The sequence below is a fragment of the Eutrigla gurnardus genome (genome assembly GCF_963514095.1).
Source record: "Eutrigla gurnardus genome assembly, chromosome: 4".
Lineage (NCBI taxonomy): Eukaryota > Metazoa > Chordata > Actinopteri > Perciformes > Triglidae > Eutrigla > Eutrigla gurnardus.
In genome coordinates this window covers 21,727,326-21,752,206 of record NC_139918.1, presented here as the reverse complement: position 1 = coordinate 21,752,206, position 24,881 = coordinate 21,727,326, and the positions used below count along the sequence as shown (strand labels likewise).

The window sequence follows — 24,881 nt, the reverse complement described above, 5'->3', positions numbered from 1 at the left end:
TCCTATGAATTTTTAATAATATTTTCATGACATGCCGTACAGTGACTTTTTATAACTTATAGGCATACAATACTATACTTTACACTTTTTATGACGTATATATATGACATAATATGCCTTTCTTTGACATCCTGTATTATGCAACATTTCTATCATATCATATATAATTGTGACTCTAACTTTGTATAACTTTTCTAACGTACTATACTATATTTTTGGTTTTTCACGGCATATATGAACAGCACAGATCTGTGATATAAATATAAGACTAACTGGCAGCTCACCAGCTATTTGATTTACAAAATCTATAAAGGAGAGAAAATATTTGCAATTCAGAAGCTAATTTTACCAACAATACCATCAGCTGCTGCTCTTTCAAACTCGCCGTAGGATAATTTATATTATCTCTGCACCATTTTCTGGTTGTTACAACCCCCATTGTTTTTACAAATATATCTGAATCTTAATGATCATTATAAAACTCCCCTAAAACATTAAGTGAAGCATACCACACCGTCTAACCACACCGATGTCTGTCCTTTGTGTCCGCAGCTGAAGCAGGGTTATTCAAAGACGGTGATGGAGATCAACACTCCCCGCATCGACCAGTTGCCCATCATTGACGTCATGCTGAATGACTTTGGGGAATCGAACCAGAGGTTTGGCTTTGAGGTCGGCCCCGTCTGTTTCCTCGGCTAGAAACATACCGACTCCCCGCTGAAGGACAGGGTCAGAGGGTACATATTAACACCCACATGCTGAGATCCAACAACCTTTACCTTCTCTCCCCGCGAAGCAAAAAAACCTGTGTTTTCTTTTGTTGCCGAGAAGATCCACTCAAGCCCGGAGAAGAAGACTGCCCCAGGCCCTGTCATGAAGGCGCTGACCAGGGGGAACTACTCCTCGCCCTTGTAGGGCCAGAATCACATGACTTTAACTTACATGTAGTAATGGGAGTGACATCAGGAAAAGGACATTTGATGCCGTGGCGGACAGTGGCGCACTTTCAGCAACAGAGAGAGGATCCACTCACCCCAAGGCCCCATTCTCCCTTGTCCTTCACCTTCCACCCCGCCTCCCTCTCTGGGTGCTCCAGGTGCTGCTCTGAATACAACCACAGAGGTGCTTTTGTGCAGAAACACAAAACACTCAAGGTGCTACAAAAAGTGCTTTTTGATAAAACTGTAATTATTATTATTATTATTGTGTACAATATTGTTTCTTTCTGAATCCACTCTAAAAACTTGCATGTGCCCCCCTGCTCTTAGAGTTTTAATACGTATTTGGTAAACTATAGAAATAAATCCAATCCAATTTGGTGTGTTAAAAAACAAATTTTGTCCATTTTTTTTTTAAATATTTCAATTTGTAAGTACAAAATAATCTTTGTGTAAATAATTTAACTTACAATATTTTATTTTTTATGAGAGCTAAAACAACTGGAACATAAAACCTTAGTCTAAAAGCAGTTTGTCTTTTTTTCATGACATACTTGTTGGTGTGTCCATCAGGAAATCAAGCCATAATAAAAATGATAGTAATATAAATATTGCAAGGGCTTATTCTTCCAAGCTTAATTCACTCAGATATTATATTGTACCTCAGTTTCATCAAAAATAAGAAATAAAAGTGGGCATATTTTGCTTATCTTCCATTGTTTTTATACAGTGATAACACAATCAAATTAAACATTATTTGTAGTAACAAACTTACAAATAATCTTTTTTTTTTTTTTGTGGAGTTAAATTTTGTCCAATTGTTTGTTTTCTAAAGCAGATATTAAAAAGCCCTGTCAATTTTCTTATTTGTAACATTGAACAAAATGTTTCCATGTGCCTTGAATTGTTCATTAAATAATATTAAAACTGGATTCTGAAAAATGTTGGTTTTAATGTCTGTATTGTATTGTTGGCTTTTTGAGTGCAGGAATAATTGGTGCTCTTTCTTTGTGATTCTGCCTTATACATATTCCCTTCCTTCACATAATAATTTAAGATTAGGAGGATTAGTGACTCCAAGTGTTTAGGTTCATGTGACTGATTCTGCTGAGCTTAGGCGCTGTGATATCTTCCGCTTTCTGTCTCTGACTCAGATTTGACTTTGATCAAGATCTGTTTGCATCTCCAACTCTTCAGCATTAAGCTATAATAGATATAGATTTCTGAGCCGCTTTTAAACCTGTATAATTACAGTATGTTTACAACCTATGTACAAATGAAATAAATATTTGGTGCTTTGCCAAATGCACGCTGCAATCGTTTGCATTCACTTACAGATTATCCCATATTTATTTACATCAAATTGAGTTTGCAAAGCCAGTGTATCAAAATGCCAAGACAGGATGCATGGTCACACAAAGCATGCAGAGGTCTTATGTGCTAAAACTGGATAAAAACAACATGCTCCAGGAGGATTTGGCTTCCCAACTGCACCATTGGTTTTGCAGAAGATACCGTCAGACCACATCAGACAAAAGAGATTCACAGTATAGTAAAAGGAAAATTGGAGTTGCCGCAAAAATGCTCTTTCGTTTCAGCCGAGTGTTATACAGTGTTGTCATTCATTTCTGGGTTTTGAGTGATAACATACAAAAACAAAACAAAAAAATGTGCTACCTGCATGACAAAGTTTTTTTTTTTTTTTACCATAACTTTTTATGGCATACTAAAATTAAATCTTTATGGCGTTTTCTTGCCTTCTTTTTTTTTTTTTTTTTTGCGGTGGCTGCAGAGGAAGGCTAAACTTGTTGAACTTTTGAAAACTTTGCAGGCAATAAAGTAACCATGTAGATTCCCAAGTTTGTCCTAATTGTCTCACGTTATGAGACAATTCGATTAGATATTAGATATTTTAAGGTAGCCATGCTGAGAAACACTCTTCCAGTTGTTTAAAAAAGAATTGCATACTAATGAATAACATAACAAGAATGATTACAAACAATAGTGATGCCTTTAATCTGAAACATTTTTTAGACATGCTATAATATGACTTTTATGACTTTTTCGACAAACTATACTATGATTTTTGTCCACTTGGCTAATCTCAAGGCGTTACAATAGAAATCCTTACGACAAACTATAATTTTTCAAAGTGATGTGGAAACACAGGCAACAATAATGTCACCGACATAAAAAGAAAGTTTAAATTCTGTTCATTTATGCAGCATTACACCCTCTGTTTACACGTCAGATTAATCTGTGCAGTATAGCATTACAAAAGCCATATTTGTGCTCCCAATGTTGGTGGTGGAAAACATTCAAATCTTTGTTTTTATGGTAAGTACAATATACACATAAACAAAGCTCTCTCTGGCAGCATCATCACCTCCACCATCTCAACAACTGTATGCGAGCCGCAGCTTCAAAACCAAGACACGTTGAGGACGTGAGTCATCCGGCTACACTATTGTATTTACGGTTCATTTATGGCCCATTGATGATTCATGGTTACCGTGGTGTAATTGTGGAAGTGGGTTTCTGTTAAGTGCACTGAAGCGAATTCAAATCAACTGTGGTTGCTATGGCAATAGATGATTGAATCTTGAATCTTGGTTCTAAGAACAGAGGAACAACTGAAATTCAGTAATTCCAAATTGAACATTAAATAAAAACCAACAGAATGGAGAAACAAAGAGAAAAGACAACATCCAGGTTGTATGACAGTTACATTAATGAGCATTAACAATTTTTCTCTTAGCTGCCAGTAGGACTAAGATAACACTTCCCTCTTATTTGGGGAAATTGTGATATATTTAACTGTTACTGTCAATTTTTAGATCAAGTTAACTTTATTTGAGGAGCCCAAAAATCCCGAATCACAAACTCATCTCAAGAGACTCGATATAACTTTTACACTGTTACTTTAACTGCGAATCTGACTGCTTGGACTGTTGGTTTAAATATCTGGACTGAGCTGACATTAAGCTGATCTTGAGCAAACCATTTACCGTCCAGCTTGGTGACGAAGTGTAGAATACTGGGTGTAAAATGTTACTGAAACAAAAGACCAACAACAACAAAAAACTAGTGCATGTTTTTCTGGATAAAAGGATGTGTTTTTTTGTGCTTTTTTAAAGTTGCAGACAGCTATTTGGAGCGGAGCGCCATAAACAGCCTGCATTACCTCGCTGTGTCTCTTTTGATAATTACTTGTTCTCTCTGTTGATATTTTCTTGAATTTCTACAGACAATACATCTCCTCTGTTTTCATTTTTTTTGCACATCTATTGATTTGTTTTTGTTGTTTTCGACTTCAGTGAATACATTCTTTGTGGTGATTTTGAAAAGTCTATTTGAACTGCAAAAGATATCCCTGGCTCATTATGTCATAACCAATTTGAACTGGATGGAGGCACAAAGCAAGCGGCAGCCACTGTTATTGCTGGAGAGAATAAGACATAAGTCAAAGACACATCTTGACTTCAAGTATTCCCTGTTCAAACGGCTTCGCTGGGAAACGCTCCAACAGTACTGTGCGGCATCGGCCAACCCATCACCTCACCCCGACCTGCTGCTGAATGCTGATCTGGAGACGCCGCTGCTCCCCAGGTCCACAGCTTATACTGCTCCTGTGTGTGCCTCGAACACATTTCTTAGAAAAGAGGAAACGTTGATTGGCATACCAAAGTGAAAAGGCTTCCATCAGGATGAAGGTGACTCCTGCAGTCAAGGACTTGCTCTTGCTGCAGACTGTAGGCACGTCCTCTAAGGGAAGGTCTGAATGGCAATCAAAGAGTATACGCCGGCCACAAAGCGAGTTCAAGTCAAGAACTCTATCTGTGAATGTGGTCCAGGCTGTGTGTGCAACAAAGCTGGATGTGCTGTTACGAAACCGTTTTAGCACAATGTCTTAACTGATGATTACGGATGAAGATTCTTCGAAGATGCATTGATTTTTGATAAGGGTCATCTCATCATCACGGAAAAAAAAACTGACGTTTTACTGTTCGGTTTTGTCCCAGAATCATCAAAGACGTTTCAAAATAATAACAATAGAAGCCCGAAGCACTTTTCCCCAATCCAATCATTTCTGAAGTAGGAAGCTTGAGCACAAAAGCTGATGAAAAAGCTGTGGGTTTTGGTCCTCCGCAGAACTGTGAACTCTATTTGCATGCATAATGAGCACGCCACGCATTATTTCATACCTCGTCTCAATTATTTAAGGCGGCAAAAGTATTGTGAGAGTGTGTGACTAATGGCTCTGGCCAGGGACATTCTAGCAGCACGCCACAGAAATCATTTGTTTCAGTAATATGACAGATTTTATATTCCGATATGGAAATGAGGTCTCGGTAATGAGGACTGTTTCCCCTGTTTAGAGGGTTGGTTGGTTCAATCCAAATAAAATAATTAGTTTGTTTGTAGTGGTCACGGCTTTGAAAGTTGTCATTGGAGAATGTGAACCGTTAGCCTCCCTCTCTAATGTGCCAATGTTTTTGAGTTGGTGACGTGTGATTGAAACTAACAAACGTATTTATGAACAGTATAAGTTAAACTGCATCAAGCAAGCGAGAGTCACAAATGTAATGTGTCAATTTCAATTCAATCAAGTCTTTATGTTCAGTGACCATTTAAATACTAGTAATGCTATAAAAAAGACAACAGTGTGCCTGTCCTCTCATTGCCCAGCTGTTAAAAAAACATGTTAGTCTGCAAAGAACTGGTGAACACCAATTAAGTGGCTGGTCAAACATTGACCCTGCAGCTTCAGCCAAGCCTTCTAACAACAGATTGATGCCTGCGTGACTCCGGACCGCCAGCAGACGAAGAAGTCGTGTGGAGAAGGATCTGCTCAACATTGAAGAGTCTAGAACAAAACCCCCTTCTGGACTTCTTCTATAACGAATCACTTCAAACTCTGTTAAGTGTAATGCTTTTATTTCTCACCATGATACACTGATACACTAATTCATTCTCTCTCTCTCTCTCTCTCTCTCTCTCTCTCTCTCTCTCTCTCTCTCTCTCTCTCTCTATCTCCGTCCCTCTCCCCCTCTCTCTGTCCCTCTCTCTCTCTCTCTCTCTCTCTCCATCCCTGTCTCACTCTCTCATCCCTCTCTCTCTCTCTCTCTCTCTCTCTTCCTCCCTCTCCATCCCTCTCCCTCTCTCTCCCTCCCTCCCTCTCTCTCTCTATCTCTCTCTTCCTTCCTCTCCGTCCCTCTCCCTCTCTCTCTCCCTCCCTCTCTCGCTGTCCCTCACCCTCTCTCTCCCTCTCTCTCTCTCTCCCTCCCTCTCGCTGTCCCTCTCCCTCTCTCTCCCTCCCTCTCTCTCTCTCTCTTCCTCCCTCTCCATCCGTCTCCCTCTCTCTCTATCCCTCCCCCTCTCTCTCTATCCCTCCCTCTCTCTCTCTATCTCTCTTCCTCCCTTTCCATCCCTCTCCCTCTCTCTCCCTCCCTCCCTCTCTCTCTCTATCTCTCTCTTCCTTCCTCTCCGTCCCTCTCCCTCTCTCTCTCTCCCTCCCTCTCTCTCTGTCCCTCTCACTCTCTCTTCCTCTTTCTCTCCATCCCTCTCCCTCCCTCTCTCTCTCTGGCCCTCTCACTCTCTCTCCCTCTTTCTCTCCATCCCTCTCCCTCCCTCTCTCTCTCGGTCCCTCTCCCTCTTTCTCTCCATCCCTCCCTCTCTCTCTGCCCCCCCTGCCTCTCTCTCTCCCTCTCTCTCTCTGTCCCTCTTTCTCACCCCCCCCCTCTCTCTCTCTCCCTCCCTCTCTCCATCTCTCCCCCTCTCTCTCTATCTCCGTCCCTCTCTCCCTCTCTCTCCATCCCTCTCCCTCTCTCTCCATCCCTCCCTCTCTCTCTCTGCTGCCCCCCCCCCCCCCCCCCCCCTCTCTCTCTCTCTCTCCCCCTCTAACTTTTGTCACACAGCTGCCGGTGGTTGCTCCTCACTCACTTACTCACACACACACACACACACAACAAGCTGGCTTCATTAAAAGTGGCGAGCGGCAGCTGGATGATGTCATATCCGTGAAGAAGACTCCCCCTGCCACCGAAACTAAACGCGGCCAGGATTTTCCGCTGCATACATGCCCCAAAACTTTTCCCCCTCTCTTGCATCGACGAGGTTTTTCTTCTCCCCGCTGCCCACATGGCATGCGTAACGGGGGCGAGTGGATGGATGTGCCCCCCTCCTCCCCAGGAAGACGTGGTTTTTACCAGCGCGTAGTTGGCACGAGGCGGCGCGAGCCCACGGCCAGAAAAGCTGCGTGAGAAATTGTTGCACCCGTCGCGGAAGAAGGCGGAGGAGGTAAACCATTGTAAGCAGCCGACAGAATGTGGTCGCTGTCCGCGGTGCTGAACCCGCTGCTGTTTCTGCTGCTGTTCGGATACTGCCCTTCAGTGGTGAGTTTACCGCCCTCACAACTCCAGCACGCGCTAAGCATGCCGTGTAAAGAGCTTGTTTTAAAGTTGCCTTTAATTAGGGTGGAGTAATGCACAACGGCTGGTGAATGACTCATTTCTGGTTCCAGACGTGTTCCACTGCTATTTGGGTGTAGAAGCTGTAGCCTCTATGCGCTCCAGCATCCACAGTAATCATCAGGGAATCATCAGACACCATAAAGAGTGAAATAAAGTGGTGGTAGAGGATGAGGCATCCTCACAGCATGTTTATTGCCTGCATCAACCACATTGCACTGATATTGATCCTGGAGTATTGCCAAGAACATAACTCACTTTTAAGGAAGAAAAAAAAGTGAGGGGGGGGGGAGTAAATAAATAAACAAAACATATTCCGGTTGCGAATTATGTCCAAATTCAGAGGAGCCGGGCATAATCTTACTTGATTAATTTGTCATGTGGATGTATCGTGCCACCTTATTTGGATGATTTTAAAATGTCATGCTTTATAGGGAAATGTAGCCTGCCAAATTAGCCTTAAAGAAAAGGGGAAAGCATTTGGGAGCATTATCACAAATTAGGAAGAGCAGCTTGCAGATCACCAAGCCATTTGGACAAGAACAATGGTCGATTAGGTTCATCCCACCCATGCAGAGTAACAATCCCTGTGCCAGTGTCTTGATTGCAAAGCAGTGTCCTCACACACTGGATCACCTTGCTATGATTGAAAGTGGTGTGCGGAATTAATGTTTCTCATTTGTTAAGAGAAAAAAAAAAACAGGAAACATTTACAGGGTACTCAAAACTGGATAGATGTCTTTCAGAAAAGTCTAAATTAATGACAAACAAAAAAGAACCAGCTGTCTGAATTATGACAGAGAGACAGAGAGAGAGAGAGAGAGAGAACCCGTCTTTGTGCAGAGTTGGAGAGTGCATCTGGCTTGGCTGAGCTACAGATTGATTTAAATATGAGGAAATGTGAGAAGATGGGGAGAGGATGTGCGTCACTCAAGAGACAGAGGAGAAAGACCGTTTTAACATCGTGGAACTGGCTTCTTTTTGGGAGCCTTTCAAAGCAAAGAAAGTAAGAAGAAAACGCGCTATAGAAAGTATTTCAAGAATATAGTCCCCCCCCTCCTCTTTTATTCCATCAGCCAAGTTGCCATCAGAGGAAGATTCCAGCTACAGTCACAGCGCACCGATACATCCAGTATTTCTTTCACGACCACAATGTACCATAAATGACCTCCAGATATATTCAATGCAATGTCACTTCTTTTCTTCTGCTTCTCTTTAATGGTTTTTATCATGAAATGGATGTTAGAGTTCAGAGGTGGCATCAACGTAAAAAAAAAAAGTCTTCAAGAGGTGAAACTATGATATTTTATGATATTACATGATATTATATTATATTATATTATATTATTTTATATTAAATTAAATTAAATTAAATTAAATTAAATTATATTATATTTCCATGGCTTTTATGTAACAGTCATAATAGGAGCAATTTAGCATCAGGGCATCAGTAGAATTAGCTTTAATTCTGAGATCACAAACTTAGCAACTGATAGCAAGGGGAACAAAGATCGGGCCTGCAGGGTTTTGATAATACCTGGAACAACTTCCTTACAATCAGATAACGGCAACATAAGAAAGTTGTGCTGGGAGAAAGAATGAAAGCTCAGGAGATTGATAGTGCAGAAGGTTTGACTTCAAGATAAGAAAGCAACAACAAGATGTGCCAGAGGATCAGTTAAAGACTAAATTAGTGAGAACACAAAATTCTTCCTTGCGAATGACCAATTTATGGTTTGATCAGCCATCTCGTTCTTAAAACACTTTTTTCGACAGCAGTAATACATTCTAACTGAAAATGATGAGTCAAAGTGGGAGCTCTCTCCTTGGCGTGACGTCTTCGCCTGCTCAGAGGGACCGTGCTCTTTCATGGCTGATTCCAAATGCTCTTTAAACCGCTCCGGCTGACAGGTAAGGATGAATGGGAGAAGGAAGAGGACGCCCACACTATGAAAACAGGGCACTCCTCTCTTTCTATCCAAAAGCTTCAAAGGCTGGCAGATGCCAAAGTTCACATCTCACATGTAACTCCCCAGCCAGATTCAGTGTCAGAATGGGAAACTAAATCCAAATAACAGTTGGTTGGCTGCCAAAGACGATGGTAGTGCAGACAAATTTACCGTTAGTCAAGGGCTGCCAACATTTGGTTGGAGGCTGTGTTAATTTCCCATGCTGATAATAAACCACATTATTGTTCAAATAATACTGATGCTGTTTGTGTGCCTGATCGCCGTCGACTTTCCCAGCACTTTGGGATACTTTGATACATTTTTGGAGCAGAACTAGTTGTTTTTGTTTTTTTACTGTGTACACATTAGTTGATGGTGCTGCATTAAAATATGCTGCATTGGCTTATGATGCATAACTTTATGTTCTTCTCACTTTATACTCCAGCGCCGTGGAGCATATTGAGTGTAATAAAGAGTGGGGAAAGCTCCCACAAATCAGCTTTATCTGTGTCTCCCAGCAGGACTTTCAGTTGAGGCCTAGTGAGGAGAAACAGGAATTTCCACACTTGGGTTATTCATCAAGACCAGGAAACACTATTTATTGTTGAAGAGCAAATTCACTGGGGACCATCTACTGTGGAGGAATACATTAAAACAAAAGCAATGTATTCTTTCAAAGCCCACACTTTTTTTTTATAAGCCAGTTGAATTGGCTGATGTTAAAACTTTGGGCGCATAAGGCAGAAGAATGGATGACCCACGAGGGGGGAAATAAGAAAACATAACAGCTGTGCGCCACGGTTTCATGATAGCGATATCATCAGTGTTGCATCTCCTAGGTGTGTCTGACCGTAGGTGTGTGTGTGTGTGTGTGCTGTGTATTTACGACCGTGCCTGTGTTTTTGTATGCAGACCATCAGGCCAAAGGAGGGGTGGCAGGTGTACAGCTCGGCTCAAGATGCAGATGGGCGTTGTATTTGCACAGTGGTGGCACCGGAACAGAATTTGTGCTCCCGCGATGCCAAAGGCAGACAGCTCCGGCAGCTCCTGGAGAAGGCATGTACACACGGCCACACACGTTTCTGCTTATGCGACGACACAATGGCTCTCTAGACACACACACACACACACACACACACACACACACACACACACACACACACACACACACACACACACACACACACTACTGTAAGAACCCCAGCACACCTAAATGCATATAGACGTATCACATTGATTTCTGTTGTCATCCGTGCTTCTTTGTTGCCCTAATCCTCAGAGAGATTGCACCAGCCAGGTCCATAACCCTGTTTTCCACTCCTGCATATATTACATGGATGACATCAGCTGAATGGCTGCTCTCCATCCCACCTTGGTGTGTTCTCATTTCCCCCCCCGCAACAAACCATTGCAGGTTATTGGTTAATTATTAAACGGTAAAATGGATTTTTGCTGCATTTTTATAGCGCTTTTCTTGTCTTTCATCACATTCATGCATTCACACACATTCATACACTGATGGCATCACGACGTGAACTAATCAAACTCATTCTCTACCTACTGAGCCACAGTCGCCCTCATTCATATCAGTCTTTCAGCTTTAGATTAGTGACATTATTTCTGTCAGAAAATGGACTCATGAGAAAATCAGCCTTTCAAATATTTCTCTCTTTCTTTTTTTTTATGCAACTAAATGTAGCGCTGAAGACAACAAACAAGTTTGTGAACTGAAGTAGAAATTGGTCATTTCAATACCAAACTAAATCGTTTTTTTATGCATTATCTTCACACACACTACACATTTTAACTAGAGTCGCTTTCCTCAATCACTACGCCGTATAAGGAAACATCGCTCTAGTCTACATTTTTATGTTGTATGCCAAAGGGTGTTCTCTGTCATTCACTGGGGCCTTTGATACTAATGTACTAAGCTGCCTCAGGGCATCAGCGGGGCCATTTCAGGATCCCTCTACCAGAGCTAGAAACAAGTATGCAGAACACAATGTGCGAGTGATGTGCTCCAGTAATGTTGGTTGGTTAAAATTAGAGCCGAAGAGAGAAAGGAACACGTTTCTTCTTGTTCGAATGCCCCAAAAACCTGGTGAGCTTTTGTTAAACTAGAGAGACATTAATATTTCTGTGTCAAATATCTAGCACAGTCAATAGTTTATCCATGAAATAAAAAAATAAAAAAAACGGCATCTTTTTTTGAATTATAACTCATAAAGTGAAAGAGAGAGCAAGAAAGCTGCCATGTGACAGTTACGTGTCTCTGAGCTCTTTTCAGTTCACACATGGATGGTTAAGAGACAATCTTGTTGGAGGTCAAAATGTTGATTTGTTCTTTGGGAAGTTGGAGCATGGCAGGCTGCTGAAAAGCTGAACATGGAGGACATTTTAATCTCACCGTGGATGGAAAAATCAATGCTGCACTGTTTCATTCTTTTCAAAAGGTGCAGAACATGTCGCAGTCAATTGAGGTGCTGAACCTGCGGACGCAGAGGGACTTTCAGTACATCATGAGGATGGAAAGCCAGATCAAAGGGCTGAGGTCAAAGTTTCGACAGATCGAATCGGACAGGAAGACGCTGGTGAACAAAAACTTTCAGGTAGAATTTGGTTCAACTTTGGGAGAAACTTCGCGGGAGGTAATGTGAAAGGATCTCCACTACAGAATTAGAAGCAGCCGGATAGATAAACTCTCATTCCTCACTAGATCTTTACCAGTCTACCACTGCCCGGCAAACTTATTAATGAGAGTAACAACATCCTGATGGTTACATGAAGTACTTACATTTTCCACTTTAACCCTTTAAAAACAGCATGTAGGCAAAGAATAATGTACTTTGTGCAGCAATGATCGAGTACATTTTTACACAAAAACTCATCATTAAGATATGATATATATATATGAATCACACTGTAAAAAGTAATCAAGGTACGAATCACCAATACTGATACTTGATAAACTTTGTACTTTTCCACTGAAAAGAGAGGATTACCATAAAATCTGACACATCTGTACAATTTTCCACCTACATTACATAAGAATTATGATGAGAGCAGTTACTATATTGGTTATGATCTATCAGTGAAATTAATTTGGGGCTTACTAGAGCTCCTTGTTACTGCTAAGTTTTTTCTTTTTTGTTAATATGCCAGAAAACAAAATTATACTGGTTTCCCTCAATCAACAATGTTGTTTGTAAAAAAATAATCAGTAGGAAGGCATTTTGTGCAAAACAGAGGAGGGCGATTTGTGTTTATATTCATCAGGTTTCTTACCTTCCACTCTAAGAAGATACAATTATCAGAGTACCAATAGATGTGTCTCCACTCTGGATGTGGAGGCATAGAACCATCATTTCTTGTGAACACAGGGGAAAAGATAATACAAGATACTATGCTTCAGTTTTTTTTAATCTTGTGTTCTGCCTTAGTGAACCTCAGTGCACCATAAAACTCCCCTGTATTGGAAACAAACTGAATTATCTTTCCAGATTGAGATATCTGCTGAAAAAGGTATTTTCCAGTGGCGTATTCTTGGTGTGTTCTAGGAGCTAAAGGGAAAGATGGAGTCCCTGCAGCCGCTGATCCCCGTCCTGGAGCAATACAAGACAGATGCCAAGCTCATCTCCCAGTTCAAAGAGGAGATCAGGAACCTTTCTAGCGTTTTGATGGGCATCCAGGAGGAAATGGGAGCCTACGACTATGAGGAGCTGCAACAGAAGGTTCTAAACCTAGAAAATCGGCTGCGCAACTGCATGAGCAAACTCAGTAAGTCCAGCGCAGAAAAACGGCCAGCAGAGATGATTTTGAGAAAACCTCAAAAGACAATTGTCCAAGCTAGAGGTAAAATGTGGTCGCATCATGAAGCTTTGTAGTGTGGCTGCCAAATGAAAAGGGCAAACGAGGCTTATATGTCATTTATGTCTATTTTTTTTTATTATTATTTTTTTTAGTTGTCCTGTTTCCTTCCTAGCCATTTGAAGTTTGGCATGAAAGCTCCACTAGTGTGCCAAAGAGGTACTGCAAAAATGTCAAAATGTTATCGTTTGGTAAAGTTAAGTATTTCTATACTTCAAAATGTGCTCAGGAATCCTTAAAAAGTCAATGAAATGCATCATTTCACAACTCCAATCATGTCACATCATCCGGAGACAAGCGCCTTTTGCCAGTGTTAGCTAGCTAACGCTCCCTTGGATGAAGTGGCACAAAACGGGTTCTGGAAACAAAAAAAAGTAATCTGTAAAAGTGCCGTCGTGTGCGGTGAGGAAACGTGGCGCTGAATACATTATCTTCGGATTCATCATGGCAGGCAGTGATGCCGAGTATAAGCCACAGTGTGTTGAATTAGAGGTAAACTTGAACTTTAGCTCTGCATCGGAGCAGCTTTGCCTCTGATAAATGTTTGCATGACTCATAACTGCCGTGTTATCAACACTGATAGCCTGTCAAAGTGCCGACGTGAGTCGCTAACATGTGAATGCTAATGAGATGCGGCTGGAAATCTGTCTGAGCTCGAGATGATTACTTAAGCATTCATGATGCGCGGAGCTTTGACTGATTAGCTAGAATAGCTGTTAGCTTGCATGCAAGTGATAGCCTACTGTCATTCGGTGCGATGACACCATCTGGGAATAGGAATCAAGTGCAGCTGGCTTCACACATGTAAACCATGTGGGAGAAGATGTGCATCTAGTTGCCGATCTGCGACAGCTTCTATTCTATTTAGTTCAATAACGCCAGAGAAAAGCATGTGGCAGCGTCCAGATGCTCAGCACAAACCATCCAAACTTTTTTCTGTTTGTTCGTTAGCCACAGATTGCAGCAATCCAACGTTTTGAGATATGTTTCCAGTATTACCATCATAACACTGGCTGGAGTTTTATCATGCTGGAGCAGCTGTGTGATGTGTTTTCGCAGCGTGCGGCAAGCTGATGAAGATCACGGGGCCGCTGACTGTGAAGACTTCAGGGACCAGATTCGGAGCGTGGATGACCGACCCACAGGCGTCTCCCAAAAACAACAGGGTGAGTCGATGGACTTCGCTGGTTGTTGTGAGCCTTTGAAGCAACGCGGGGCAATTGAATAATTGACGTACGATTGCTTCCCTCCTGTTGTTCGGTGGGGAGAGACGTTGTTGGATTCCAAGTTGTACTCACTTCAACTTTTTTAGTACACTCACGTCGATGTCAGTTGCTGGACATTTTGCGCTTTCTTTTAAATTAATTTAAACAATAACTCAACACATTTTTATTCCATATGTTCTTGTATGAGAGGGCTGCACGGTGGTGTAGTGGGTAGCACTCTTGCCTCACAGCAAGAGGGTCCCGGGTTCGATTCCCGGGTCGTCCCGGGTTCCTTCTGTGTGGAGTTTGCATGTTCTCCCCGTGTAAGCGTGGGTTCTCTCCGGGTTCTCCGGCTTCCTCCCACAGTCCAAAGACATGCAGGATGGGGATAGGTTAATTGATGACTCTAAATTGCCCGTAGGTGTGAATGTGAGCGTGAATGGTTGTCTGTCTCTACATGTTAGCCCTGTGATAGACACCCTGTCCAGGGTGTACCCTGCCTTCACCCAATGACAGCTGGGATCGGCTCCAGCCCCCCCCGCGACCCTGAATACAGGGTAAGTGGTAGAAAATGGATGGATGGATGGATGTTCTTGTATGATAAAGCCTGAACATGCACTGTCAATTATCCACTGAGCACAAGACACATTAATGGCTCGTTTTTTTGAAGGATGTTGCATCTCAAACACGTTTCAAGATAAACGTTCACACAAAACAGTTAGACTACTTAAAACCACCACTCAAAACAGTCACAGAAGAGAGTTGTAGAAATGAGGAGAGAATAATCCCTGCAAAGGTCAAGGGAGGTCCTTGAGTCTTAAACATGTCAATACAGTTTCCTGTGCTTTTACAAAAGCAAATTGTTGCAGTGTTTATATTCAGTAAACGGTGTCAAGTTGCTCTTCAAGGTAAAAAAGAAAAAAACTGCAATAGAAAAGAAAAAGCTTTTAGTCTATATTTAAATAAATAATATAAAATGTGCAAAACTATCTTTTATTAAAGACCTATAAAAAAACTTTCAGATGCTAAAGTCCTTACTCATCCCACTCGATGGCAGTGTTCCATGATTATAAATTCCCAAAAAGTGTTTCGAGGGGTACTTAAATTTGGTCTCAGTTTGACCTCATCAATACCAATAATAAAAAAAAAAACCTCTATCATTGAAAGTATAGCCTCCAACAAATGTCTGGCTCAGTTTTAATCCTTTTATGGAGCCCCTGTCTTCCATCATCCTCTTTTTTTTGTGAAAGCCCCATTTTCTTTCAGGGACATATTTTTCTAATTTCACAGGAACGTTGTATTTATTTGTCCTCAGGTCTGGTACATGGACAGCTACACCAACAACAAGATCGTAAAAGAGTATAAATCCATCGCTGATTTTGTGGCGGGAGTCGAGTCGAGAACCTACAACCTGCCGTTCAAATGGGCTGGGACCGACCACGTGGTGTACAACGGCTCGCTGTACTACAACAAGATGCAGAGCAACATCATAGTGAGGTACAGCTTCGAGACGGGCCGCGTGGTCTCCCAGAGGGCTCTGGAGTCGGCGGGGTTCCACAACGTGTACCCGTACACCTGGGGAGGCTTCTCAGATATCGACCTGATGGCGGACGAGCTGGGCCTGTGGGCCGTGTACGCCACCAACCAGAACGCTGGCAACGTCGTCGTCAGCCAGCTGAACCCGGACACGCTCCAGATCCTCAGCACGTGGAACACAGAATACTCAAAGAGGAACGCCGGCGAGTCTTTTATGATTTGTGGGACGCTCTACATCACCAACTCCCACCTGACCGGCGCCAAGGTGTACTATGCCTACTCCACCAAAACCTCCACGTACGAGTATACAGATATCCCCTTTCATAACCAGTACTTCCACATGTCCATGTTGGACTACAACGCTAGGGACCGCGCCCTCTACGGCTGGAACAATGGCCACCAGGTTCTGTTTAATGTCACACTTTTCCACATCATTAAAACTGAGGATGACTCTTAAGCAGAGGAAAATACTGTACACATGAAATAAAAACAAATGCACCTGAATGTTCTTATTTATTTATTTAATTATTTATTTCTGTCATTTATTTCCATTTTGGGCATTTTATACAAATGTATTGACTTGCATCTTGTTATTTTCATATCAAGAGTTAATTCATTCAGATATTTTCCATGTGGAGACGTAACAACTAGAACGGTGCACTCAGTCGAGTTCTCCGCCAGGTGTGTCTGCAACAGCCAGAGCTGTATTGTGTGATTGGATTAATTAAAGGACACCCAGTCGAGACACAGAATGGGCTGTACAACCTAAATTAAGAGTAATGAATGAGGAGTAAGCAGGCAATCAATGGCAGTATAAAACAGGCAAAAAGCTTGAGCATGCCGCTATAACTGAGCTCCCAAAATATGATGCCAAATGTGAGATTAGTCCTGGACAGACAGGTCACTCACTCACTCACACACGATCGCATGATCCTCCTGGCGGAGACGATAAATGGCTGCACAAAGTGAAAACACATTTAGTGCATTATGTTGAGTTGCAGGTAACGTGTTTCAATTTTATAATGGCACTTTTACTTTTAGCACTCAGCACTGAACAATGAACGTTCTTCTTTCTCTCCAAGATGAAAGCCTTTTCCCAGAATGAAGTCTTCACATTAATAATGGTTTTCTCATCCTGTACTGCATTTATTAATGCCCCCTAATGTATTCATATTTTGACTCTCTTCACTAATTGCTCATTTTGTTTCCATTCTTCCCTTGCCATTTATTCGTCGTCATCTGCTAATTTATTCCTGCCTTCAACTGCCTCCATTTGGCTTTTCAATTTGTCTTTGTACGTTTCCTTTCAAAAGTTTTTTGCACTTGACCTTGTACAAGAAGAGGAAATGTGGTGACCCATAATTCACCCGCTAAGTTACTGTACATGGCTTTTTTTGTGTCTGTGAAGATTCTCAGCCATCCAGGTCATAGAATGTCTTGAAGTACTAAGTCAAAGTATTTCGGCAAACAGCAAAAGCTGGTTGCCTTTCACTTAGTATTTTGAGACATAGCTTTTTTTGTAACTTCAGCAACAGTTTGTATGCCTTATTCAGTACAGTAAGTTCTGTAAAGCCCAAGGATAACCGCTCTCGTGCATGAATGTTGGCTATCCTAATAGCATTTTCTGTACTGTAACTATATAGCTGTGTATTTTGTATCTGCACACATCCCATTCTCCTCCTCTCTAGCTATATTAAATGGTAAAGATCAATTTACATTACACAAACCGCAGTAGATAACTTTAATAAGCATTCACTTGTGTAAATAAGAAGTTATACATAACCAAAATAAAAAAAAATATTGTTTTCATTAAGCCAGTGTTCTGGGTATTTGTGTTCTCGGGGTAACGGTTTGGTGAATTTGTTCAAGAGACTTTCTGCAACCAAACGAAACAATGAGAGGCCTCAAACATTCTAACGCTGCACTAAAATTTAACGTGATGTTACTTTAAATCATAGACTTGAGTGCAACAATGCTTTTCTGCCAAAAATGTCATTTCATTGTCCTCTGAAAAGGACGGAGTGAGTGAGTTATTTCTCATTTCCTGCACTACCTTTCTCATTTTACAACGCTGTAACTCTTTGTCAGAGAGAAGTGACATTTAATTATTTTACTTTAGTAAATGTAACAATACCATAATGTGCTCTTGTTTCAAATAATAATTGTGCACTCGAATTTAAACATAATATTAACGTTAGCTTAACGTTATCAGCATATAAATTACCCAAAGTAATGAAAGTACATTCACGCTTTACACAGAATGGAAGATTTGATGGTACAATTCACAATATATTTTTGATTTAAGAATGTGTACATCTCTTTATTATTAATCAATATGCGCAGTGACTAGTAACATCACAATGTTTGTTACTGAAATATATTAATCCTTCAGTTACAGATTAAATAATCCTCAGAATTGTACTTGATTACAGTACTTGAGAAAATGTACTTATACCAGGAAAAGGACGGCATCTTTGAGCTGTAAATGTTACTTTGTACTTGAGGAGAACAGCTTGTTAGGTTCTGAGGATTTCAAAATATATCTTATATCCTGTACTGTACAATAATGCTATAACGTATATATTATGGAATAAGATTGACAGTGGACTGGGTCGCTACTTGTGAAAATGCGTTATTGATCTGATTTTTATCGGTAGATTATCTTTACTAGCAGCTCAAATGGCTTTATAACACATTGTAGATTCTTCATATTTGAACCACCATAAAAAATAAAATGCCACGGCTGTCAACGTTCTTTGTGTGGAAAGTGCTGAGAAGGAAAGAAAAATACACCACTGGTGCAGTGAAAAATGTTGCAGGTCAAAATGTTTTTTGCACTTACACAGAAAAAACATACTTCCAGCTGTGCTGCTGATGACAACATGATGAAAACATTAGTTTCACACTTGATTCTAAGGCTTATATGCTGTGGAAGTGAACTTATCTCACGACTTATCGAAATCTATCTGCTCCAAAATAAACTTGAGGATTAATGTAAGATGAAGCGATAGTAAGATAAGAACTGGATACAAATTATGTGTTGAATACATTCTTGAATACCATTGTATAGAAGTTAATTATGAGGCAAAATTCTCATTTAGCTGGATTTGACAACAATCTTGTACAATTTTCCGAGACATTGAATATAGCAGTAACCCCGTAAATAAATCTATAATCATGTGAACCACGTCTCCAGGAAAGTGATGTAGACAGGTGAGCTGACATTCAAAACAACCCAACTCTCCTGCCTTAATCAGGATTTTACTGCTCGATACAGATTCAATTTAGCTCCTTGAGATTCACGCCAGTTTGCTGTCTGTCTCGTTATAAAGGTGTGATTGCACTGTGCATTTGACATGACCTTAAGGACTTCTTTTAGCCGCCTACTGCCTGTTGCATGCCCAAAGGTTACTGTCAGAGTTGAACCAAGTGTCCAACACCGAACACACATGCTGCACACAGGAGCACGCACACATTCGCACACTTCTATGGACACGCTGACATCCACTGACCACCCACAGCTCAATCTCTGACAGGCTCAGTGCTGAATCTCTCCTCCAGGTTAGATCAATGCAGGTCAGCCAGGCAGGAAGCATCTTAAAGGTCAGAGGAGCAGCCACAGTAAGTCCAGGCCTTAGGAAACACTGTATGGATCTCCTGAGATATTGATCCCTGGAGGGCACCGGCGTCAAAGGCCTCCCCATGTATTAACTCGTGCTTCTTACGGCATTGAGAGGCATTGGATCTGTATTCTAATTGAATTGCTATAACTTCTAGTGCAGCACGCCAGCGGTCCAAGATGCTGTCAGGGTTCAGTTAAATCCTAACAGAAAAAGAAATCTGTCCAAGCTGTTATAACACTACCACTATCTATTATCATCGTACTCCATTCAGGGAAGCACATTGTGCTTTACTTTATTAGTGTGCTCGCCTTAGCGCAGCACACTCTTGTAAGAAGTTAGGTTCTTAAGTGCTCCTACACAAAGAATGAACCATATTTAGCTCGGGATCGGGTCGTCATCGTCATTGTCATCGTCATCATCCAAAACCAGCAGCATGATTACTCTGGTCCATTTGATGCCATTGTATGAGCATTCACTGGGAACCCTTATTTATCATTATTACAGTATAAACATGCTGAGCAACAATTTGGATGACTTCAGCTGTCAGTCCAGCTTTGCCAACATTCAAGGATGGAAGGAGGCGAGAAGGAGAGGAATTATGGGTTTAGCACTACAGGATGTGTGAGTCTCCTTGAAATACAAAGTATATTTCTGATCATGTTCGGTAATGGGCGATGCTACAAATCATCCACCTATGTGTGAGCGAAACCTTTAAGTGGAAACCTGATCTCTTTGTGTTAGAATGGGACTCAAACATTCCTTGCTGTACTTAAACCAGAACCAGACACAGGAAAGGTGGAAAAAGCCAATAAACAGTTAATCAATCTCTTGAGTCAAGACGGATGGCATTATGTTGACAGCAATATGTGGAAAAACACGACCTGAAAAATTACACTCTTGGAGAAATTGTTTCTTTTTTTAAGCATTTTTTTTCAGTTCTTGTGACAATTTCCGACCTTACTGAGAGAAGAAATTACTTTCAAATGTCAATTCAGTTTGTGTCAGGTGTTCTGATATGCGATCAAGGCAAGGTTCGTTTGGCAGTCAAAAAACAAATCAGTAGAGCCACAGAATAAGCTCTCTAAAACAAGTCAACTGTGGTGATTGAACTCATTAAAGTTAACAGCTTCTGGAGGCAGGGAACACTTGGACATTACATTTAAAACAGGGCCATAACAAGACAAGATTTAGTCTCCATTAAAGGCCTCTCTTTGTAGCTTACATGTTTTCATATAGTTTGTATCCAAATGAGTTAAAAATGGAAATTGTACTGAATAACCTTACATTACCATTTCAAGTTTTAGAGAACCTTTTTTTTTTTTTTTTTTTTATGGTTTATGGCTCTTCTGAACACACTGCAGAGGAAATAAGTAGAGAGGTACGTGGACATTATCAAACATCCTGTCCTCAATTCAAACTGCAGTTAAAAGAGCCAGAATAGAAGGTCAACAACGTGTTTACATACTGCAGTGAAGTACTGTCTTGAAGCAGCAACGAATCAATGGGAAATTTTACAAGAACAACACATAAGGTTGAGCTACAATGAAAACTGTCCTTTCAGAGCTCATCCCGTAATATTGTGGTGACTGGCTATTTAACAATATACTGTATGTCGAAAAAATGTCAATCAAAACCAATAGCATCACGACATCCATCCATTATTCAATCGGCAACTTTGGCTCTGCACAGAGCTAGGGAAGGTTGTGAGGTAATCTCTTGAACGAGCAAATTCGAAACGGTACGGAAGATAGATACTCTTGAAAAAGGTGCATTGTGTAGGATTTGGCGGCATCTAGCAGTGAGGGTGCAGATTGCAGCCAACTGAAACTGAAAACACATATTAATATTATATGTATATATAAGGCCCAACATCCCTAAACAGAAGACAAAAGAAAAGAGAAACTGCTCGTATTGTGGTGAATGAAATGTTGTGAATGTTTTCTTTTGTGTCAGGTTAATGGGATTTGATGAAGGGCAAAATTCTTGTTTTAAATGAGAAGTCAATGTTCAGTAACTTAGTACGCAATTATCCTACTACCGATGATGACGGACATAAAATGGCCTTCTAACAATTTGTTTGGTGCAGACCACGATACACCCTAACTGAATTGTTGTTTCAGAGAGTCTTTAACAGTGTAGCTAACATTTTTGCTCAATGTCTTTCTCATTTTATTTTAAAGTTTCCCCTTTAACCACGTCTCAGTTTCTTGTTTATAATTGTGTACACACTCCAAGGAACATTGCTACATTTCATCAAACCTTGTTTTTGAACCACTTGCCTTTAATCCCTACAAACTGTTTATCATTCCGACAGACTGTTCAACAACCTCTAATATAGTGCTTTAAAATGGCAACACTTTATCTGCATCTGCTTTTAAAAACTGCAGGCGAATCTGCTTTGTATGTACATTAATCTAAATCATTCTTATATTATTTGAAACAGAGACCGTAGTGTACAAACTTTAAGCATTGGTTGGCACAGTGGGAATCAAATCACTAGCCTGCCTCCAAAAGTTCGAAATATATAACACAAGACACGTTTTGAACAAATAAACATAAGAAAAGGACACAACAGCAACAACATTGCAGACAGCATTTTCCCCTCATGCACAACATTGCTCTGAAATTCCACCAGAAGCAGTTATTGACCAAAACGATGTACTCGTGAGCCGCATAAATGTCACATCCCCTCAAGCTGTTACGGATGATCAAAGCAACTGGAAAGTCTAGTATTTCTGTCCACCAAACCGAATTACTGAACCCAGACGCAGGAGTTATCGCCCGAGATCATCTCCGATATGTCACGGTGGGGGGAGATAAAGCAGTGGAAACAGAAGCTAGAATTCCTCTCCTGAATTTAGCAGGGTTTTTTGGGCAAGAAAACAACTTTGGTAGAAACTATCATTATCCACCGACAAACAGAGATAGATGGAGACGGATGGATAAAGAGGCAAAGAGATGGGTTTTTTTTTGTCCTTCCACACCACTTGGGTTAAATTTGAATGTCACCAGGTTTGCATTTCTCTATTTGGCTGCACTCCTCTGCAATCATCCCTTATCTGTGTGCACAGCAGCTGAGGGTTTGTCTCTCGGAATGAATGGGCTCAATAAACCTGTCACAGCCCAGACTTGTTGACGGCGTATTGACTCAGGTTACAGTGATCCATCCTTTTTATTAGCTCCAATTTGGCTACAGATTTACAATGTGATGTTTCTCCCCACACATGACAACGCCATTAAAAACACAAAGTCGGTTAATATAGCACGATTGTTCTGCTCAGTTGTTGTCGTTGCTCTCGGTCCCTTAAGTTGAAGAATACAAAAAAAGGCAACAAAGACCTACAATTCATTGTCTATTATTGCGTTGTTGTCTAATCCTCAGCTGGGCAACTACCGGTACTTAAACTAGGCGTTTATTTAAAGATATGATTCAAACATACTGTAAGTACAAATACAATTACTGAACAATGATCCAAATGAATTGGCTGGTATTTCATACACAAGATACAGTAATACAAGAAATAATGTGTTTTCTTATTGGATAAAATGTGTTTGTTGTTTATACACTGTCACCCATAAAGTTGGAATATTTTGTTTTCTGACACAATCCTCTGTTTATTCCTATTCAAATGCATCAGAAATCACTTTTGATCAAGTGCAATGGTTACATTATGTGTCCCAATTACCCAGGTGAAATGGATTCATGCATAACATTTAGTTGGCGCTATAAAAGACGAGACATTTGCAAATTATTCCAACTTTTATGGGCGACCCATATATAAACTAAGTTTTATGATCCATTGCACCCCTAACGGCATCATTTCCTGGATGTTGCCTTTCATGACAACTCAGGGAACCTGCCAAAAAGAAAAAAGAATGTCAGTAAACAGGTGCATTTCACAAATAAACACAAAAGAGCATATCCCTTTTTCTGGGTCTCCTTTCACACAGGCAGGGTTTGCGGTGCAATGTGCAGTTGCCCGACACTATTGGAAATAATGGATGTCAGAGTGCAGTTGTGCCGTTGCCATGTTCTCTGTGAAAGTCCCATAACAACAACAAGTAAAGTTATGATTATGACTTAGTTATGAATGTAGTGGACATGTGTTGTTATCATAGTTTATGATAACATATAATAGTATTAATAATATAATAGTATATGGTAGGTCATTTTTTCTGACAAGGTAAGATAAATCCTCATAACACCAGCTCTGAGTCACCGCGGCACCAGCTGGCACCTGCAGGTAACACATGCAGATGAAGGGCACACGATCTCTCTCTCCATGCACCAGCACAGAGAGTGAGCTGGTTTTAGCGGGACACTGAGCCGCTCCAGTCTGCAGACTTTTGCCAGCCGTCAAAGCCGTTGGACTGTGTGCTGGCCTAGACACGAGCCAAACACCCATGAGTAGCGTGAGCTCTGTGCACTGTGGCATGATGGGAGACCGGGTGCCCTTCATCTGACTTTTGGTCAGTATCTAGGTTTATATCCTTAATCCAAACGGAAACCGACAGTGGTTAAAATCAAAACTATTTTCACAAATTTCATTCAAGTCCCGGGCTGCTAAACAGCAACGATAGCTAACCTGTACGGAGTTAGCAAACGGTACCTAGCACATAACCTTAGTTCAACCTGAGTTCGATTTAATCTATTGTCATTATACAGATTGCACAGAGAAGATGCGTCTGTAGTCCCATTTGCTTCATAAGAAAAGTACACACACGATTAAACAAACAAAACTAAATTATGCAGTGAAGAGCGGAGGATGACTTTAGGTCTGACTGCCTGAGGAAAGAAGCTGCTCTGAAGTCTGGTGGCACAGCAGCTGATACGTGTGGATCTCTTGCCAGACGGTAGCTGGGTAATCAGGCTGTGGCTGAGTTTTGTCTTTTAATATCCTCTGAGCTCTCCGTAGGCACCTCTTGTCACCAATCTTGTCGTGCTCGGTAGATGGGTACCGATGATGTTCAGAGCGGATTTAATCACCTCCTAGAGTCCTCCTATTCTGTCCTACTAGCTAGCTGAAACCCCCCCCCCAAAATGTTTTTTTTAAAATAAGTAAACCAAGAATATTCACCGATGCAGTGTTCTTGCCTTTGAGAATGTCTGGGCCTCGTGATGTGGTGGAAGCACTAGGACAGTCATTTTTAGCACCTTCGCAGTGTGCTTTATCTTCTTCTTTTAAGAGGTGGGCTGGCGTTTGTAACAAGAGGGTGTTTATGGCATTGGGGTATTTATCAGAACACCTATGGCATGTAACCGACATAAACACACTGTGGCACATGACAGAAG

General features: G+C 41.1%; 2 protein-coding genes across 6 annotated transcripts in view; both read left to right on the top strand.

Moving 5' to 3' along the window:
• Nucleotides 1-2,247, top strand: part of LOC311012872 (collagen alpha-1(XI) chain-like) — a 74,120-nt gene extending 71,873 nt beyond the window's left edge. For 3 of the 4 annotated variants that reach the window (XM_084008650.1, XM_084008649.1, XM_084008647.1), the window contains one exon: nt 553-2,247. In XM_084008650.1, coding sequence (XP_083864776.1) covers nt 553-699 — 147 coding nt within the window. In that variant the 3' untranslated portion in view covers nt 700-2,247. The remainder of the gene's footprint in view (nt 1-552) is intronic. The other variant, XM_084008648.1, reaches the window with a different exon arrangement.
• A 4,673-nt stretch (nt 2,248-6,920) lies between these two features.
• LOC311012013 (noelin-3-like) overlaps nt 6,921-24,881 on the top strand; it is a 124,626-nt gene continuing 106,665 nt past the window's right edge. The window contains exons 1-6 of one of the 2 annotated variants that reach the window (XM_084007276.1): nt 6,921-7,333; nt 10,270-10,413; nt 11,811-11,966; nt 12,915-13,134; nt 14,284-14,390; nt 15,745-16,437. In XM_084007276.1, coding sequence (XP_083863402.1) covers nt 7,265-7,333; nt 10,270-10,413; nt 11,811-11,966; nt 12,915-13,134; nt 14,284-14,390; nt 15,745-16,422 — 1,374 coding nt within the window. In that variant the 5' untranslated portion in view covers nt 6,921-7,264 and the 3' untranslated portion in view covers nt 16,423-16,437. Of the gene's footprint in view, nt 7,334-10,269; nt 10,414-11,810; nt 11,967-12,914; nt 13,135-14,283; nt 14,391-15,744; nt 17,766-24,881 lie in introns of those variants that run through there. The other variant, XM_084007275.1, reaches the window with a different exon arrangement.